Below are 20,913 nucleotides of genomic sequence, written 5' to 3' on the forward strand. Positions count from 1 at the left end.
GTTTTTTCCTTGGTTTGTTTTGAATTTCGCGCAAAGCTACACGAGGGCTATCTGTGCTAGCCGTCCCTAATTTAGCAATGTAGCCCAGGAGTTGGCTACTCTTTTATCAACGAATAGTGGGATTGATCGTTCAGCTGATAGTCCAATGTGGTTTTGTTCACAAAAACAACCAAGACCAAAATAATAAAATAAAATAATGCTTTGTTAAAAGATGAAATTATACATCCTATATATATATTACGTTTGAATGAAACAAGTGTTTCTTTTTCATATTCGAACATCAGCAAAACTTTAATTCATCAAAACGTAATACAAACATTTTACATACCCGTTTGTGAAAACAAACAAACAAAACTGTTTATAGGATTTCCAGAAAGTTAAGGCGAAAGCTCGTGTTCTGAATAAGGTTAATACTAAAAAATATTTCATAGTAAAAGGACAAAGTGTACTTCTTATCAAATCAAAAGGGGAAAAATTGCCGGTTTTATATATATATATATATATATATTTATATACTATGTACAAGTGACATTGTAAGAACACGACAGAAGATAAGTTGTCAAAGGTAATTGTATTACATTGTTAATTTAATATAATATACGAAAAACTCCAATTTCTAGCATCTTGAAAATACAGTGTTTTGTACTTACATCAAAAGCAAAGTTAAAAATATAGGAAGAAGGAAATCATTTCTCATTATTGATAAGGAATTCCTCAAAAATAGTCATATTTCTTAAGTACGTTGCTTAAAACGTAATGAAATAGTTGAAACGTCCAAAAGGACAGAAAGGAACATTTTGATATCAATTCCAGGAATAATTGAAATGCCTCTAAGCTATTAGTCCATCCAATAATGTAATTCTAACAACAAATAACAACTCCAAATATCTTAATAAAACACGCCATTTACGTGTTAAAATTATTAAATAATCATTATTATTAGAAATGTGATTTAATTTTCATTGTGTTGAATGTGTCACTACTAAACTCGTTAAGTTTACAATATTTCACAACAACTGTAGCTCTGCTCGTTTAACATTAAATATGTTTGATGGCTAAAATACGGATTCTTCAGCCATCGTTGTTATTCGTGTTGCTTCTTCTGTTTGATTGTTGTCTGACGTCGACGACTTTTCAATCACACTATAGGAATGGTCAAGTTTTGCTGTCTTTTGTGTGAAAAGCAGATTACAGTTTGTACAGTCCACACATCCTGGATCAGTGACTAACAGCTTTGATAATTGAGGTCGGATTGCATTGTCCAATTCTTCTGCAAGCTCGTCCTCCTGTAGGTCGTCCTTGTTGTCATTATCATTTTTATCCTGTTCGAACCGTATCCTAGTTTGGAAGTTGGGTTCACTTGCTGTTCTAGGGGTATGTAAAACGGGAATGGCTAGAGCACTTTCATCCGTCTTCTGTTGTCTTCCTCTCCCTTTGACACGAACATGTTCATAATTGGGGTTCTTAATCCACTTTATTGGTCCTGAAAGAGGAAGAATATCAGAACTGTTGGTCATCCCCAGATTTCGAAGTCGAGGCCACGAGGTATTACGACTTAGTCGGAGACTATTTGACGAATGGTTCCTGTACAAACGGATAGATCCCTGTGAACTAGAGTTTTTGTAGCTAGTAGCTCGCTGAGAGCGTTTATCCTTGCCACCCTGCCAAACGCAACAACAAGAAAAACAAAAGCAGTAGATACTGGGAGGTCCTGTACACAGTTTCTCCCTGAAGGCTACCCGAAAACGATTGGACATAACGCTGTATAGGATCGGGTTGATGGTTGAGTTGAAATAATAAAAACAACCTAAAGAAACGATAAGAACATTCAAAGTATATTGAAATATTTTTGGCTCTCTTATCATACTGTTTGAAAATGAATAAAGTTTTGAGCTCTGTCGAAAGGTGGACCTTTCTTCTTTATGGGCAAACTGTTAGTCCTTGTAGAAGAAAGGTCCACCTTTCGAAAGAGCTAGGGTTATAGGGATTTTATTCATTCTGGACGAAGACTTCTTGAACTTAATTGTTTTTCCAACATTATATTGTTTCGATGGTATATTAGATATTAAATAAATAATTACTTATATAAATACCAAAAACAAACAATTTTGTTTAAAATTCATGGTTTATATTCTGAACCATCTACTTAATTAGTTGAAGTATACTATTGAAGACTATCCAATGTTTTTTATTATTAAACAAATAAATTATTATGTTAAAAGAGTGATACCATTCAGGTAATTTCATTATTAAATAAAGACAATATCACATAGATAAAGAAAATCATTTCCCAGTTACTTTCATTATTATTCATATTGAAGTTTTGTTAATATATTGTATGTTGTGTATTATTTACAAATATGGAATGTTTTTATTCCCTTAAAGGAATATTCTTCACAAAGCATTGTGATTTTTGTGATTCAGGGACTTTCCTTATTGGAATCTTCGGATTAACTCCCCTATCCATAAAGATATAAAAGCCACAAAAATCAGAAGAAAAAAAAAGTCCACACCTTTCATTGTATCTCTTTAGAATATTTCATTACTTTTTGATTTGTGTAACCTGAGAAGTTTTCATTTTAACAGCTGCTAATATCTACCATTGCTAATACACTTTGCATTAATTATTATATACAACGTTCAGCTTGTTTGTTTCGGGTATTCACATAAAAAAACTACTCAAGGGCTACCTGCGCTAATTGTACTTAATTTTGAAATAACAGACTAGATGGATGTTAACCAGCGAACACTATGCCCACTAACTCTTGACTAGCCGAATATTGAAATTTGATCGCTATAATAAACCATGGTTCCAAACTGTGAAGGGCAGTTTTGCTACAACGTTTTAAGAACTAATGATCATCGTTTAGCCGTGTTCAAATCTGAACACATCATTTCTTACACTGATCGCCAAATGTATTATAGAAAACAAATGATTTTACCTCTTTGAGAAAGAAAATTTTGGTTCATCTCTCCACAGCAGCTGTACATTCCAAAGAACACACTTTTTATTATAAAAATATAACATATATACATAAACAACGTAACTTACTAATAATAAAGAAAAAACACGTAATATGTTGTACTTTTAATTTCAGACCCAGCATGGCCAGGTGGGTCAACTCGTAATCTGAGGGTCTCGGGTTCGAATCCCGATTGCACCAAACATGCTCGCCCTTTCACCCGTAGGGGCGTTATAATTAACGCTCAATCCCACTATTCGTTGGATAGCCCTCGTGTAGCTTTGCTCGAAATTCAAACTAAACCAATGAAATTGAGAACAAGAGATACACACGTCTAAGCTCCCAATCTGAACACATAAAAATGATTTGATACTACGGATATTTTGAATCGGAATGCTATACGTTGTTTCCGAAAGCAATAATTTTTCGTGGCGTCACACGATTTACCTAATACCAACAATGGTAAAATATAGTTCTAATATGTGTCGTTCCACCACGACTTTATATTGGTTGTGGTTTTCTCGTGACTTGTTAATCAACATATTTATTTATTTTTCATTATTACGTATTTTACTGTCTGTATATCTTAAATGTTTTGAGTTTTTTCATAGTTTTATGATAAAGCTCACGTCTTTCTTTTGAACTCAAACTTTTTACTGGTTGTGAGGCAGGTGTGTCGGGTCGTGTGTCTCTTTTATGCTAATATCTATGGATTAGTTTAGAGTTGGTTAGCTTATTTTCTTGAGACGATTACTGATAGTATGTGAAGACATCAAATAAACCTGAAGTTGTTTTAATGGGTAACATTAAACTATTGTAATTACTTGTGTTTGAACTGATTGACTGATAACTTATTAGATCATCTAGATAAAAACTAATAAAGTTTTATTTCAATCGAACAAGACTTATCAGCAGACGTGCTCATGATTTTTAATTATTTATTTCTCTATATAAAGTAGATTGCACACTGGCTATCCTTGCCGTACTGACACGTGACGTCAGCGGTAGCCATATTGTCGGACCCGACATTGTCGAGTTTAATTGTGTTAATGGTAAGGATATCCAAATGAAGTTTGGATGTTTTGTAATAATTTCACTCTTTTAAATTCAATGATATCAATTTTTACGGTATTTTTGTAACTTCACTAAGTACAACTTAATATACTAACATGTCTTATTTGTTTTAGTGTTTATAGCAACTATGACAAAAAAAAGGCTATATGAATTACAAAAACTGGTTTATACAATTGTTATTGTAAAAATAACGAGAACAATAACTGACAATATTGTATTAGTTTACATTCATTTCATTTTTATCTGCTACATTATTAATAGAGTTCGAATCCCCGTCACAACAAACATGATCGCCCTTTCAGCCATGGGGGCGTTATGAAGTGACGTTAAATCCCACTATTCGTTGGTTAAAGAGTAGCCCACGAGATAGCGGTGGGTGGTGATGGCTAGCTGCCTTCCCATTTGTCTTACGCTGCTATATTAGGGACGGTTAGCGCAGATAGCTCTCGTGTAGTTTTGCACGAAATTCAAAATTAAAGAAATAAACAAACTTTATTAATAATAAAGTAACAAACAAGTTTGTGGTAAAGTAGAAAGTACTGTACAAATACCAGCAATTATTGATATTAAAATAGAACAAAACATATAAGTACACTAATAAAATACGGATACTACTAAATTAGGTTAAGTTACTCTCCATTGTGTATATGAATTTTGTAAAGATTAAACGTAACAACTGATATAATGAGTACTTGATATAGTTATTTGAAAACTTGTAACTCTATACTATTTGGATGTTTTAAAAACGTTTAACGCTCTATACAGTTTGAAACTATTAGTGTTTAAATAAAACTGACTTTGAAGGTTCTTCGTTTTTGCTTGCAACTTTCGCAAAATATTCCTTAACAACGAAATACATTCGTATTTTTCACATAGCACATAATTTGACATTTTTATCAAACTGTAAATACTATTATTTTCTGATGTTCAATCAGAACTTTTATTGATATCAGTCAGAAAAGTATCAAATCAAACTCACTTCTTTCAAATCAGTAACATGTATTTCATGACTAATTTTAATTGATGAGAATTTTTGCCATTTGTTGGTTTCAGAACACACCTTTCTGTTCCCTGAGAAACTTTAGTCACACTTGATGATGCCCTTATCAAACAATCCGTTGCTAAAGTTGATAAGTTTCTAGAATTTGTTTATGTTAATGCCTTCACTCCTTACAGGGAGAAAGGGTCGTTGCTGTTGCGTGTATCTTGGTAAGAACGGTACACTTTAAGATCATGTATGTGTGTCAGATATGTCTAACACATCTGCAGAACCACTAGGTAGTGCCATGTGATCTATTGTGACATGTAATATTGATGCTGTTTACTGGACAGTACAGTTTTCTGCTGCTTTTGTTTAAAGACTCATAAGCAACCTTTTATATGCAGCTTTGAACTGTTGAAGAGTTGACATTACAACTGAGAGATGACCTAATCAGTATCGTGACTAATGAGAGTGAAGCTGATAACATTACATATAACTGTTAGGCAGAACTGATTGTAGTTAGAAACCCAATAAGTGATGATTTACTTGAAGTTCTAAACATTCTCTGACTTGTGATGTCTTTTAAATGTAAAACACATTTTTTTTTCTTTCTACTAGAAAATGTTTCCCAAACAACTTATTGGAACTTTTTATTGTAATAATTTTAGCCAATGGATTTTTGGAGTTGAACAAATCAAAGAGTCTTAAATTTCTTTTTATAAGTTTAACTGTAGGCTCACGTTCCTTAACCTTCATCATACACGTTAAAATATGCACCTTTCAGTACAACTGGGATCCATATGGACCCCGCATATATTTAATGATCATAATGTTGAAGCTATGATTTCGATGTTGAAAATTTAACATACTGGCTTCTCATGGCATTGTGTAGATAAACTGTAAGAAAAACTGGGCACCATAAGTATATAATATGTGATTTATTAATACAAAGTACGAAATTTATTTATATCCATTTTCTCATATTTAGACAAAATATTGTCATCATTGACATATATTTTGATAATATAGAGCCACTTTTTCTCCAATGACATCTCGTTATTAATATTATATAAAATATTGAATGAAGAAACAGATATCTCAAATGTGTAACAAAAAACACTAAATTGTACGAAAATGTGCTTGGGGTCCGAATAGACCCAAGGGGGTCGAACTAAATCAAACTTTGTTTCAGAGATAAACTATTGCCAAACATTGGACAACATGTAAGCAAAACCTATTCTGAGTGAATATAAAGTGTTTGTCATATTTTTTACCAGTCATTTTACAAACACTCATTACACTGTACACTATGTGTGGAGTGATCAGTGCAGACATGGTTTCCACATGCTGTACAGAATTGACAGACTTTCCTGTCCGCGATTCTTAGGCAAAGATAACATTGTTTTTTGTTGTTGGAACACCTTGACCAGCATGATGTCTTGTGTCAAGCAATCCTAGATCTACAAAGGCAGATTTGACGTCTTTCTGCATTGCACGGGGATTCCGGATACATCTCTGAAGTACGTTCTACTCATTATTTCACTTCAGGAGCGATCTAAATACGTAATCACTGTTTATTACAATGGATAACGTCTGTGAATCCATACACACAATGCCTGATAAAGACACAGAGCTCCACATCTTATTACTTGGGGTCTGCACGGACCCTATGCAACTTTTTATTCACAAAAATTATTCAACTGCAAAACATCTAAAGTTTTACTATTCATGTGTCAGAGGATGATAATGCGACAGTTACATAAAGATATAACTGGTCAATAAAAATATATTAACAAATATTTATTATTGGGGTCCATATGGACCCCAGGTGTACTGATGAAGGTTAAAAATACGTAAGGTAAAATCTTTTTTGCAAAGTTCTATGGCAAAGTGCTGCAAATTTTTCCTTCTATTATTGAATATATCTTTATCGTAATTTATTTTTTAGGTGTAAACTTTTTTATTCTTGCAATTTCTGCAATTCGGAAATGAACTGATATTTAATGAATTCACATTTTTAAAGTGTTTAAGATGACACCTAGTAAGTGTCATATATTAAAACATCACATACATTTTGCATTTGTTATTACCAGAGTGGAAACGCCATATCTGTAAGTTTTCTGACGTTATACTGACATTTAGGTTTTTCAACATAAAGTAGTGGCAACATGGACCATTACAAACAAGCACCACAGTTGTGGTTGTGACATCTGACAGCTTCTGTTGGTGTATTCTCACCAAGCTTGTTCGTTCTTGTGCTGTCATGTCATTAATAAAAAAATAGACCACAGATACATTCTGGTTATGCTTTATATAAACAAAACGTCCGTAATAACCAATATATCGTCTTCTATATCTGCCCTAACATCAACATAACCATCAGATTTCTTTCTTTACCACTTCATCTGTTTCATTATCAGATCTCCATCTAACATCAAAGCCCAAATAACTTTACTTGTTCACTTATTTCCTTTCTCCTACTTGAAACCTGTTGAATGCTTGTTGTGTGAAGCCTAGAACCTTTTGAAGTACACACGACTGTAGCAGAGTTAGATTGAAAGTACGTCTTACAGAGCTGTAGTATTTGGTGCAGTAAAACTGCAGTGTTAAAGGAAAAGATATAACGTGAAGGGTATGCTTTGCCAGCCATTTTTTTCTTCGATTAGTAATAACTATTATTTAAATATTTCTTGAGAATAATAATAAAAATTGATGCTTAGCACATTAAACTTTTTGGTGGATATTAAATTTACTGTTTTTACAAAGTTTGCATAATCAATTTTAAAGAACTAGCTGTTAGTTTCAAACGCTTTTGTTGTGAAAACTTTCCTTTTTTATGGTATATTCCATATGATTAACTGTTTTATCTATATTTCTTTTTATAGTCGCTCTCACATGGGAGATATTATCTATAGGTACATGATCTGTGCACATGTTGTGCTTGTGGTAGCTGGATCAGAAGCGGTATTATACTTGGATCGATGTCTCTTTGTTCCCATGTCCTCTTTTTGTTTGACAAGCTACAAATAAATCACAAAATATAATTAAATTACAAATTGCTATAACATTTACAATATTTCCTTTTTTATAACTACTTCGTTAACTGTACAATCTGCTTTATTGTTTGACTATTGTAATTAGTTCATGTTTAATATTTACTATTATCTTCTATAGAAATACTATTGTACCATTAAAGATGAAAATTATAGTCCATGTATGTAAACAAACGTAGCACGAGCGTCATTATTTTGACTTACACATATAAATGAATATCCTTCGAAACAACAATTGTACCATAACTGATTAGTGAATTTCAAATTCTCACTGATGTTATGTTTTTAATCAGATTACTGTGAATATATAACTTCAAGTATACTAAAATTTTTAGTTTGTTAACAGTACAATAGTCCTACGTGTGGCAGCACTTTATTTCATATACTTTTTTAATCTTGTTATAATAAACATTATCCAGCAAAATATCTCAATAACTAAAATAACTAAAAACTTTATGTAATAAAAAAACCCAACTACACAGCTGAATATCAACTGAAGGTTTCACTTAACCAGAGTTTAACACTTAAACATACTTGAATCATTATACTATATCTTTTGTAGATGCTCGGGAAATTCATGTATAACAGGAAAGTATTGCTATAATAACGCCCTCTTCTGTTCTAACTAAATATTCTTCTGCTGGCTTTCTGAGTATTTACAATCTATTTTTAAACACTATGGGTCGTGACCATAGAAAGTTGTATGACATTTGAAAATTCATGAAATCAATTGAGTTACAACTACTGCATCTTAATCATACCAAAGAAAGTTATATGTGTTCAAAAGTCAATATCAGTTATAGTTAAGTATTTTTAATGCCATTAAGCCTTAAGTTACTATATCTAGCAGTTAAATAACATTAGTGCTGTTAAGGCTTAAGTTACTATATCTAACAAATAAATAAATTTACTGCCACTTAGCCTTATTATTACATCTAGTAATTAACTAACTTTACCGTCACAAAGTCTTACATTATTATATCTAACAATTAAATATAGTACTCTTAACTTTAATTACTATATTAAATAAAGTTATTACTATTAACCTTAATTACTATATTAAATAAAGTTACAATTATTAAGTCTTAAGTTACTATATATAACTACGTAATATCTAATCAGTTTATATTAGTTTATTTACCCAAAGGAAAAAGGGAAATACTTACCAGTGAAACGATTCAGGAACAGCTCGTGGTCTATTTCATAATTCCAAGCAACACACACTGACAAGTTCACGTAAGTTACAGGTTACACTCCAAGCTTTAGCAACCGAAAAAACGCTTAGGGACAAACAAAATGGCCGCTTCCGGTGGTTTTATGTGGAAGGATCAATGTTCAGTTATGTTCATTATAGATCTTAGTATCTTAGATCTCTTTAAACTTCTATATGTGTTTGTTTGTTTCTTTTAAAAATAAAGCTATAAATAAAATTTATTAATTAAAAAAGAGATTTTAAAGCAATTGACTTTTATAAAGTAGTTTCTAAGCGACAAACACATATTTTAAGATAATTTATTTTATATTGTCTTCCGATTGTAAATAACTAACAGTATCGTTGTCTGTTTTTTATCAACTGTTTTATCGTGGTAGAATTGAATTAGAATCGAAGTCTCTGGGCATGAGCGCAAACATTCTTTTCGCTCCTGTTAGAAGTAATAAAAAACTAACTGTTGCCTAACAACCTCTCAAAGTGATTTAAAGCTTATTTAAACCTATTAACCAAAATACGTTACGTAATTTTGAATTCAAATGTTTCCAGTGAAACGATTTCAATAAAAGAAATTAAAGGTAAATATTATATTAACTCAAAATAAGTTTGAGGAATTCGAGTTTGTTCGTTTTTATAACTTAGATGAAATTAGCTAAGTGGGATGCATATAACAAAATCAAACAGTTTTAAGACAATGTAAATCACTTGCAGAATTAACTAAAACAATTGTCATTGGTTACAAAGACCACTTTGAAGGAGTAAAAACTATATGCTTAGTTTGCAGATTGGTAACAACGTATGATATCATGTATTTAGTGCGAACTTGGGTGACACAGGCGGACCATGTGTTTAACCTGGTATTGGGTAACAAAGTAGGTCCACGTGTTCAGTGGCTAAACAGAAACGTCTGTTTAGTGTAGAATGTTAACAAATGAGGATCACATATTCAGCGTGGAGTCAGGTTACATACAAGAACAATGGTTTTAGTGTGGATTTGGGTAACAAAGTAGGATTTTGTAGGATATATGGAGTTTTTGTAAGATAATGGAATATCATGTGTTTCGTGTAGATTTTTTATATCAAAAGAGAATACCACGTGTTTCACGTTGAGTTTTTGTAACGAAGTAGAGCACGCGTTTACTTTGGATTTTTGTTTGAAAGTATAAAAAACACTCGGTACGGTTTTGTAACGAAGTGAAGTATCATGTGTTCAGTGTGGAACACCATAAGTTTGGTGTAAAGATGGGTAACAAAATAGAACACAGAGTGTTTACAATGGGATTTTTGTATATAGTGTAACACTATTTTGTTTATAACGTAGTTTTGTAACAGACTATAACATGCTTAGTGAGGAGTTTTGTATAAAACAATATATTTACTGTAGGGATCTATATCAAGGTAAGATACTATGTGTCTAGTTGTGGGGTTTTTGTGACAAATTACGATATGTATTTCATGTGAAGCGGTGTATCAAAGTAAAGTAATATGTATCTACTGTTTGATTTTGTATCAAAGTAAAGTAATATGTATCTACTGTTTGATTTTGTATCAAAGTAAAGTAATATGTATCTACTGTTTGATTTTGTATCAAAGTAAAGTAATATGTATCTACTGTCTAATTTTGTATCAAAGTAAAGTAATATGTATCTACTGTCTAATTTTGTATCAAAGTAAAGTAATATGTATCTACTGTTTGATTTTGTATCAAAGTAAACTAATATGTATCTACTGTCTAATTTTGTATCAAAGTAAAGTAATATGTATCTACTGTTTGATTTTGTATCAAAGTAAACTAATATGTGTCTACTGTTTAATTCTGTATCAAAGTAAACTAATATGTATCTACTGTTTAATTTTGTATCAAAGTAAACTAATATGTATCTACTGTTTAATTTTGTATCAAAGTAAACTAATATGTATCTACTGTTTAATTTTGTATCAAAGTAAACTAATATGTATCTACTGTTTAATTTTGTATCAAAGTAAACTAATATGTATCTACTGACTAATTTTATATCAAAATAGAATAATGTGTGTTTACTGTATGGATTTATATCAAGATAAAATACAATGCGTCTAGATATAGAATTTTAGTAACAAGTTTAAATATTATGTGATTAGTAAGGGAGTTCTTGGTTTGGTTTGTTTTGAATTTCGTGCAAAGTTACACAAGAGTTATCCGCATTAGTAGGCTCTAATACAGCAGTGTAAGACCAGAGGGAAGGCAGCTAGTAATCACCACCCACCGCCAACTCTTGGGCTACTCTTTTACCAATGAATAGTGGAATTGAACGTAACGTCGTTATAACGCCCCCACAGCTGAAAGGGCGAGCATGTTTGGTGTGACGGGGATTCGAGCCATCTGGCCATGTCGGGCCGGAAAGTTTTTAAAACAAAATTGGACATGCTTAATGCGATATTGGATAACAAACTAAGGTATAATATTACTTATTAGTGTAGATTTGAGTAATAGATATGTACTTTAAGTAACACACAAAAAAGATTGAACAGCGAAGCGTGATAACTTGTTCAAAATTACAGTGTAAGTGACAGTTAGCTAGAATTATTTTTTCATTAGCCGACGAGGATATAACTCTTTCTTCTAGTGGACTTTGTGTTATGCGTAACCTTCTTTAAAGATAATTTTGTATATATCCTTAAAACCGTTTTATTGTGTTAAATTCATGTTGCGTAAATAAAACTCAAATAACCTTAGACTCAACATAATGATTGAGTATATTATATTAAAAACAAAATTGGACATTCCGTATCACCACATTCGATCATACTCTATGTATTGGACTACAGTACATCTTGACAATAGTCCGTTGCAAAAGGCTTCGAACAAAGACTGTTATGTGTAAAAACACCTCTCTGTCCTTGTAGGCTTTCCATAAGCAATCCAGTGTACGAGAACGACGCTTTGACGTGTATGTTTTCTTACAGAATAAGATTAATACCAGTTTCATGTACATATACAGTATTATCAATACAACGTTTTGGACAATGTTCTACTTCAGGTATCACTAATTTAACAATAAATCTCTTTTATCTCTTTCAGTAACCACTACGCGTAATTTCCTACACATATATTTTATATAGTATAGGAGTGCTATTACTGGTATGTTACAGTGGATTATTGGATATGTAGACGAACACTACTTGATTTATAAAAAAAAAAATACGTTTTTTACAGGAATAGAATGCAGGGTATGTTGGGATGAATTGTTGGGTTTGTAGGAATTGATTGTTAGGAAATTATGGTGGAGTAAAATCGGGCAAGCACGTGCAGGGTTGGTTGTAAGTAAAATAGTGGGATTGACCGTCACTTATAACGCCTCCATGGCTGAAAGGGCGAGTTTATTTGGTGTGACGGAAATTACGAGTCGAGTGCCTTAACCACCTGGTCAGGCCGAACCAAGTAGAATTTAATAACCTAGCCATTTCATAACCATCAGATACAAGCATTACCATATCAGATACAAGCATAACCATCAGATACAAGCCTTCCTCTACCAGCACTAAAGCGTTTTATCCCCATCATATCTCTCTGTTTACCCATTATGTACTTTAAAAAATCTTTTCTGTTAATTTTTATGTTTTCAGTCAATATTTTTATGCATTCTTTTCATAAATGCATAAATAAGAATCTGTTGAGAAAATGTTGAATAAGTGGACGAAGACAAAACTGATTGAAAGGAAACATCAACAGCTGTAGAATATTGAAGAATACCAAATGATCAGGGAAAATGTTTTTGTTGTTTTTGGAATTTCGCGCAAAGCCACTCGAGGGCTATATCTGCTAGGTGTCCCTAATTTAGCAGTGTAAGACTAGTCATTACCACCCACCGCCAACTTTTGTGCTACTATTTTACCAACGAATAGTGGGATTGACCGTAACATTATAACTCCCCCACGGCTGAAAGGGCGAGCATGTTTGGTGCGACCCTCGAATAACGAGTCGAACGCCTTCACACACTTGGCCATGCTGGGCCTGATTAGAGAAAATGGTAAAAGAATAAAAAAAAAAAAATGGATAGCGCGGATAGCACGTAAGTACGTAGAGGCAAAACTAATATTATTGCATATTATAGAGGAATATTATTTCTCTTGACATTAGCATGATAAATCATGTTTAATAATAATATTACGTAGATCTTAGCATGATGATAAAAGTATTTTTTAGATACTTGTATTGGACTACATGCTAAATTATACGGTGATAATTCTGTATGTGTTAGGCTCTTCCCATATTTTCGAACGTATATTCAATCATTTTTTGTTTTGTTTTTACATTTCGCGCAAAGCTACTCGAAGGCTATCTGCGCCAGCCCTTCCTAATTTTGCAGCGCAAAACTAGAGGGAAGGCAGATAGTCATCACCATACACCGCCAACTCTTGGGCTACTCTTTTACCAACGAATAGTGGGACTGACCTTCACATTATAACGACCCCACGGCTGAGAGGGCCAGCATGTTTGGTGCAACGGGGATCCGAACCCGCGACCCTCAGATTACGAGTCGAACGCCTTGACCCTCCTGGCCATGCTGGGTCCCTATATTCAATCATAATTATTCATTTGATTTTTCAAATGTTATTTTCTTTATATGATGCTCCCCGCTAGTACAGCGGTATGTCTCCGGATCTACAATGTTAAAATCAGGGATTCGATTCCCCTCAGTGGGCTGAGCAGATAGCCCATGTGGCTTTGCAATAAGAAAAACACAAACATACCCTTATAGGACACAACATTAACTGGTAAAAAAGTAAATATTTTTTTAAATAAAGGAAGAATAGAAACAAAAAATCAGCAATTGTATCGGAGTGTAATTATATTTATTTTATTCTCTACTTATTTATAAAAACTGTAGCTGACAGAAAATATATAGAACAGTAATTCCTTTATGATCCCCAGTGGAAATCTAATCTTGTTTTTTGCTGAGAAGATGCGTATTTTCTGAGTAAAAAACATTACTTACACTGAGTTTCATTAAAATGAAATGAATTAATTTAGACGCGCAGTTCTTATCTGTTTATAAAACTCAACTACTACTTGAATAAGAATCTGTTTATAGCACGAAAATACATTTTATAAACAGAGAAATGGTGGAAGATCGTACAATGCTGTGATAGTCCTAAATTTAATGGTGTACTTGCACGCTTCAGTAGTTATAAAAACGTGCAGTTAAACTTGATTTAAATGTATTTATCGGTTGAACACTGTTATTTAAGGTATATATAAATGTTTGTTTGTTTTTTGAATTTCGCTCAAAGCTACTCGAAGGCTATCTGCGCCAGCCCTTCCTACTTTTGCAGCGTAAGACTAGAGGGAAAGCAGCTAGTCATCACCATTCACCGCCAACCCTTGGACTACTCTTTTACCAACGAATAGTGGGATTGACCGTCACTTATAACGCCTCCATGGCTGAAAGGGCGAGTTTATTTGGTGTGACGGAAATTACGAGTCGAGTGCCTTAACCACCTGGTCAGGCCAAGCCAAGTAGAATTTAATAACCTAGCCATTTCATAATCATCAGATACAAGCATAATCATCAGATACAAGCATAACCATCAGATACAAGCATAATCATCAGATACAAGCATAACCATCAGATACAAGCATAATCATCAGATACAAGCATAACCATCAGATACAAGCATAATCATCAGATACAAGCCTTCCTCTACCAGCACTCAAGCGTTTTATTCCCATCAAAACTCTCTGTTTACCCCTTATGTACTTTAAAAATCTTTTTTGTTAATTTTTATGTTTTCAGTCAATATTTTTCATACATTCTTTTCAATCTCCTAATTTCCTGTTTGACCAATTCTCTAAGTCTTCTATAATTTTCTAAATCTTCAATAATACCACTCAATTTAAATGTATTAAACTTGTGATACTTTTCTATAATTTTATCTCTTACACCCTTTGTGAGCCAACCCGGTTCTCTTGCAGCTGCTCTTTTCTTTCTGTAAGTAATATATTTGTTTTGAATATGGAAATATTTTTATTTAAAAAGTTTCTACATTTACTCAGCGTCTCCAAACAACTCACTTGCTTAAGTTTTAAATAGACAATTATTATTGTATCGTTTCGATTTTTTTAAAATTTAGAATCAAAATATCATTATTTTAGATTTCCATACGGAAGAAAACATCAAACCTAATACAGTAGTAATCACTTGTATCTGGGTATTCCCCAATCTCCATCCTCTCAACCATATTTGTATTCAAAGTTAATAAATGTAAAATAGCATTATTTCTAGTAGGTTCCTTGAAACGTTGGTGAAGCAAATCATTTTATACAGTTTCCAAAAACATTTCTCCCTCATGGTTTGACTCTAACAATTTCCAATCTATGCGTCTGAAATAGAAATCAACAATATTTATGACTTCATTAACAACTGAAATCTTACTCCCATTGTAAAGTTTTTACTATTTTCATCAGTTTCATCTGGTGGTCTGTAACAAATTCCTGTTAAAACTTTTTTTTGGTGTCCACTTAGGTTTCTGTTACCTTTAATATTCTCAACGTCAACAGGATGTAACTCACACTTTACATACAAGGCAACTCTCTTTACTAATCTGTCCCTATAACCTATAACCACGTATTTCAAAGAAATCTTTGTCATCAAAATCATTTATATTTAACCACGTTTCAGTTATTTCCATTATATCAAATTTTTGTTCCTACCAGTGCCCTAAACTCATCTACTTTATTTCTTATTTTTCTAGCATTACGATTGTAACAATTATTACTATTCTTTTAATTATTTTTATGTTTATTTTGTTTGTTAAACTTTTTTCTACATCTCAATTTTTTCATGTAATTTATTATTGCCTTCACCACTGTCCCAGCCTAAAACTTCTCTTACAGCTGGGTTAATAGCCCTTAGAAACATACCAAACTCTTTTCTATTTAAATATAAACCAGTCATTACAAAAAGTTCCCTCCTTCAACGGGCCCACCACTAGTACAGCGGTATGTCTTTGGATTTACACCACTAAAATCAGGGGTTCAATTCCCCTCGGTGGGCTCAGCAGATAGACCGATGTGGCTTTGCTATAAGAAAAATCACAAACACAATCCTTCAACGAAATTGGTCCCAGAAGTCTACCAGCTAACCTGCTTAACTTCACATATTAGTTTCAGTGTACCATTTAGCCCTAGTGACCTGCTCAAAATTTCATCTCCGCAATTAATTCTTGACAGTGTCTCTGACACAATTAATAAATGGCCTTTATTTTTAAATAATGTTATCAACTAACAGTAATTATTAATAAGGTGCTCTAACGTACTTTTCTCTATATTATTAGCCCTTTCGTGCGCAATAAAAAACTGTACCGTTGCCCGTCCCCTTCATTATATCTCTTGTTCTGTCAGTTATGTCGTCCATCAATGCCTCAAGGTAGCATAATCTAACTCTTTTCTCCATACCGTACCCCAGAGACTATTCTATCCACACTTATAACTATAACCTGTTTGAGTTCATAATTCACATCCTTTTCTATTTCTTTTGCTTTTCCTCCCTCCAATAGTCTCTTGTCTGCATAAGATAAGGACTGAAATCTGTTGCTCAATAGATCAGGGTCTTTACAATTTAGTTCATTACTTTTAACCCTAATAGTGCACTTTTTAACTTTCTGCATGTCATTGTTAATCTTAGCTGATGCCTCCCTTGCATGTTAAAATAACATCGGACGTATTCCATCACCGAACCTTAAAATATTTAACTTTCGTTTTTACTGACAGTTAGACTAAGCTAAAGATGTATGAAAAATTCAAACTAAACTGAAGTTTCACGTGCAATGCACGTGTAAGAGAATTCAACTACGTTTCAAAGTAACGTGGCTGAAAATCATCACATAGAATGTAAATTTTAATTGTGTTACCTGCGAGAGAGAACAGGTAGTGGTTCACTGTCCGTAACTGGGTCGTCCATCTTGAATAAAGAGTTACATAGAGAAAGAGCAGACGTTGTGAATGGAATGGGGCCCAACACACGAAGAAAGCAATAACAACAGCACCTAGAGAGAAAGGAAAACATGGGAAGGAATTTTGGAGCACCATTAATTTTCAAACAGCTATATAATTGGAGAAATTTGATTAAACATTTTTACTATTTCTTATCTTTTACAATATTAATACCAACCGGTGTTTTTTAAATCTAAGGTTTTTTTTATTACACGTAAATTGTTGACCTACTCAGAAAACATATATGAAGAAAATAATTTCGTGAAAGGGATTCGAATTCCACACCCTTAAATTGAGCATCCTAACCACTAGGTCATGATAGGCCACTCTAAGAATTAGTTAACTTTAGAAAGTAAGAAAAAACACAAGATTAAATAAAACGGTAATGTGAGAAAAAACATACATTATTACTTTTATTTAGCAAAACGAAATAAAAAAAACACTCAACGTTCCGATTATTAAAACTTTTCACGTTAATTTTTGTTGTTATGGTGAAATTCTGAAATATTTTGGTAAATTAATTCTATTTATATATATATATATATTTTAGAAATGAAAGTTGTTTTACACTTAATAATATCCTGGATATTATTATCTCGACAAACTTTTAATGTCTTACTGTTATTTAAGGCGTTAATAAAGTTATTTAAAAGATAATATGACGCTGCTTTACTTAACATGCGGACCACGATTCGTCGAGATTGTATCTTTGATCGTTCTCTGTCTCCTCGATAGGTAGCGCTCCCTTCGGATGTACATCTGCGGAGGTTTTTGGATTGGTGTAACGCCATGGCTATTCTTACATACAAACCTATTATGACAGTCATTGGAACAACAAAAAAAAGAAACGTGGAACATAACATTAAAGTCTCCCAGCTTCTATCTGGTTTGTTGAAAGGAAAACCACACCAAGCTGAAGATACGAGTGTGATGCCTTTATCATCCGTTAGGTAATTCACTCGGGTAAATATTCCATAGGGCGTTGCTCCAACAAATGATAAAATCCATATTACAACAATATTTCGTACCGCACGGGAGAGCTTTGATTTGGTCTGATGACGTATAGGATGACATATAGCTATGTAACGTTCAGTACTAAACGTTACTATAGTTAGAATGGATGCGTAGGCGGTGGTTTCAGGAATGATAGCACGAAGCTCACAAATCAAACTTCCCAATTCCCAAGGATACTGCTGCCACATTGTATAGAGCTCTAGCGGCATGGCTGAAAGGAGAAAAACAAAAAAACGTCAGTCAATGAGAAAAAAAATCATCATGAAATGTTATCGCGCGGGTTGATACAAAATATGTTCCTAAAAATATATATAAAGATCAAAGTGCACACTCTAACAGCCTGAAACTAAAATAAATTCAATATTTGCTATATAACTTAAAACCAGAAGATCCAATTTCGCTAAGATGGTCCACTCAATCCCAAAACTATTTTGGCTAACCGCAGCGCTCCAAGCGGTAATTTCATAGAAACCAGCTGTGGTAACGATGGTTACTGCTCAGACAGACCGACGCATAAAAAGCTTGTTTGTTTTAGCTACATAACACCTGTCTTTTCTGTTTAGGATGGAAAATTCGATTCGTTAATTTAAAGTTGTAAGTCTCTAAACTTAGTTTAGACCTACGAAGGCATCCATATAAACATATATATATGTTCAGAAACTCAATATCTAAATGAACCATAACTAACTGAATGAGAAACTTAATTTCCAGTTTTTATTTAAGTATTTAGTAAACGTACTTAATTAGCGACTGCAGAAGGTTATTTTGTTTAAAACATTAGCCTTTGTTTCATACCACTATTTCTTACATCTCCCAATTTCTCTTACATACTTTAATTTTCCAACAGACCACAATTTCAACTAAACATATGCCCAAGAGTCAGAAAGATAATTCGATTTTAACCTCATCAAATCATCAGGTACATGGAATGCGACTTTCACAGTCGTCTTTCTCGTTGTCGTATATGCAAACGCTGTTCTACCAGCACTAGTATTTCATGTGCGTGAGAAGTGTCAAAAATTAGCCACGTGTAGTAGAGACGACTGAAGTATGTTGGCCCCCGCCAACTCTTATTACAACTCACAGTTTTCCCAAATAAAACTTCTACAATTAAATATGATCACTTAGGAATTTGAACTAATACACACTAAAACATTAAGTATACAAATATTTTATTATTTCATCTGTTTATATCGTGTCATAGCAAAAAACGAATAACATTCTTTATTATAAACTAAGAACTTTCGAAACTATAATAAAGTGTGCAATTGAATGGGTAGTTTAAAGAAACAGCTAGCATGTGGTGTATTTCAAGTTTCATTACAATACTATGAATTCCGTCATACCAAACATGTTTGCTCTTTCAGCCGTGGTGCGTTATAATGTGACGGTCAATCCCACTATTCGTTGGTAAAAGAGTAGCCCAAGAGTTGGGGGTGGGTGGTGATGACTAGCTGCCTTCCCTCTCGTCTTACACTGCTAAATTAGAGACGGCTAACGCAGATAGCCCTCGAGTAGCTTTGCGCGAAATTCAAAAGAAACCGAACCAAATTCTATGAATAGGAAGACGGCAATGTTAGCTTCATAGGTCTTTTGACATTTAAATAGGCAACTTAAAATATCTGCCACACATGTACTATACAGCCTCGTACATTAACTTAAACATGCATTACACTGCCTGAAAACACCCTTAGTTAAAAAACATTTTACATAACCAAAAACTACACTAAGCAAATACGCACTACATAACTAAAAGTAAAGTTCTTCTAGATGGAAATTCTAGCGTTGCTACGACATGTTTTATATATTTAAGTCTATAGATTAGTCATTGCATATCTGTTCCGTTAACAAATATCATTGTCAAAAACTACACTTTAGTAGTAAATATAGTAATAATAATAATATATGGATGTATTGGGCTAAGACTTCTTCCATAATGAGTGTCTGTGATTTGTTGGCTATAAATTTAACAGTAAACGAACAGAATGCACTCCACTTATTTTTAAAATAATATATATTTTTGAAACAAGTTAAATGTATGTACAGAAGTTCTTTACACTATGAAGAGCATAGTCCCATCTTGAACATTATATAGTTCTGTTATTTATGTCAAAAGATCCCTTAAACCAATTTTATTGCTTTAAAATTCAGTTGACAAGCTAAACTATTTTTCTCTATTTTTATCACAATAGTATCTATGTATAATTCACTTACGATGTTTTGTGAGTTACCGCAGTCGTATCCTGAACTTCCATTAGTCGCTTGCTTTTTGTCTAAGTCTACACAAGCGGGTTCATTTAGTTTAAAACACTCTTTGACAAAACAAATTATTCTCCTACATCTTTCAAACTGTTAATTTCACTCAAGTATTTCAACCACTTGACCATTTACTCCCACGACGATTAACTTTACGTTTTCTAACTTTTCTATAACAGAACTTCTTTTTCACATGACTTTACTTTTAGTCTATTTTCACTCACCTGGTCATAACTGTTTATACATCTGTATCTCAAGACGGCTGGTATGTGTATTAAAAATTTTAGTAAAATAAAGTAGAGAACAACGTTTTGACCTTCTTAGGTCATCTTCAGATTAACCAAAAGAGAGTTTGCAACTGACCGTTGACGGACACGTGTCTTAGG

At 33.0% G+C, this 20,913-nt stretch overlaps 1 protein-coding gene across 1 annotated transcript in view; it reads right to left on the bottom strand.

Moving 5' to 3' along the window:
* Nucleotides 1-259: 259 nt before the first annotated feature.
* The window catches only part of LOC143237255 (uncharacterized), a 77,455-nt gene continuing 56,801 nt past the window's right edge, over nucleotides 260-20,913 (bottom strand). The window contains exons 9-11 of the mRNA XM_076476308.1: nucleotides 17,931-18,482; nucleotides 17,176-17,310; nucleotides 260-1,807 (exon numbers count right to left, since the gene is read on the bottom strand). Of these exons, the coding sequence (XP_076332423.1) occupies nucleotides 1,056-1,807; nucleotides 17,176-17,310; nucleotides 17,931-18,482 (1,439 nt within the window). The 3' untranslated portion in view covers nucleotides 260-1,055. The remainder of the gene's footprint in view (nucleotides 1,808-17,175; nucleotides 17,311-17,930; nucleotides 18,483-20,913) is intronic.

This window comes from Tachypleus tridentatus, chromosome 13 (genome assembly GCF_004210375.1).
Source record: "Tachypleus tridentatus isolate NWPU-2018 chromosome 13, ASM421037v1, whole genome shotgun sequence".
Classification (NCBI taxonomy): domain Eukaryota; kingdom Metazoa; phylum Arthropoda; class Merostomata; order Xiphosura; family Limulidae; genus Tachypleus; species Tachypleus tridentatus.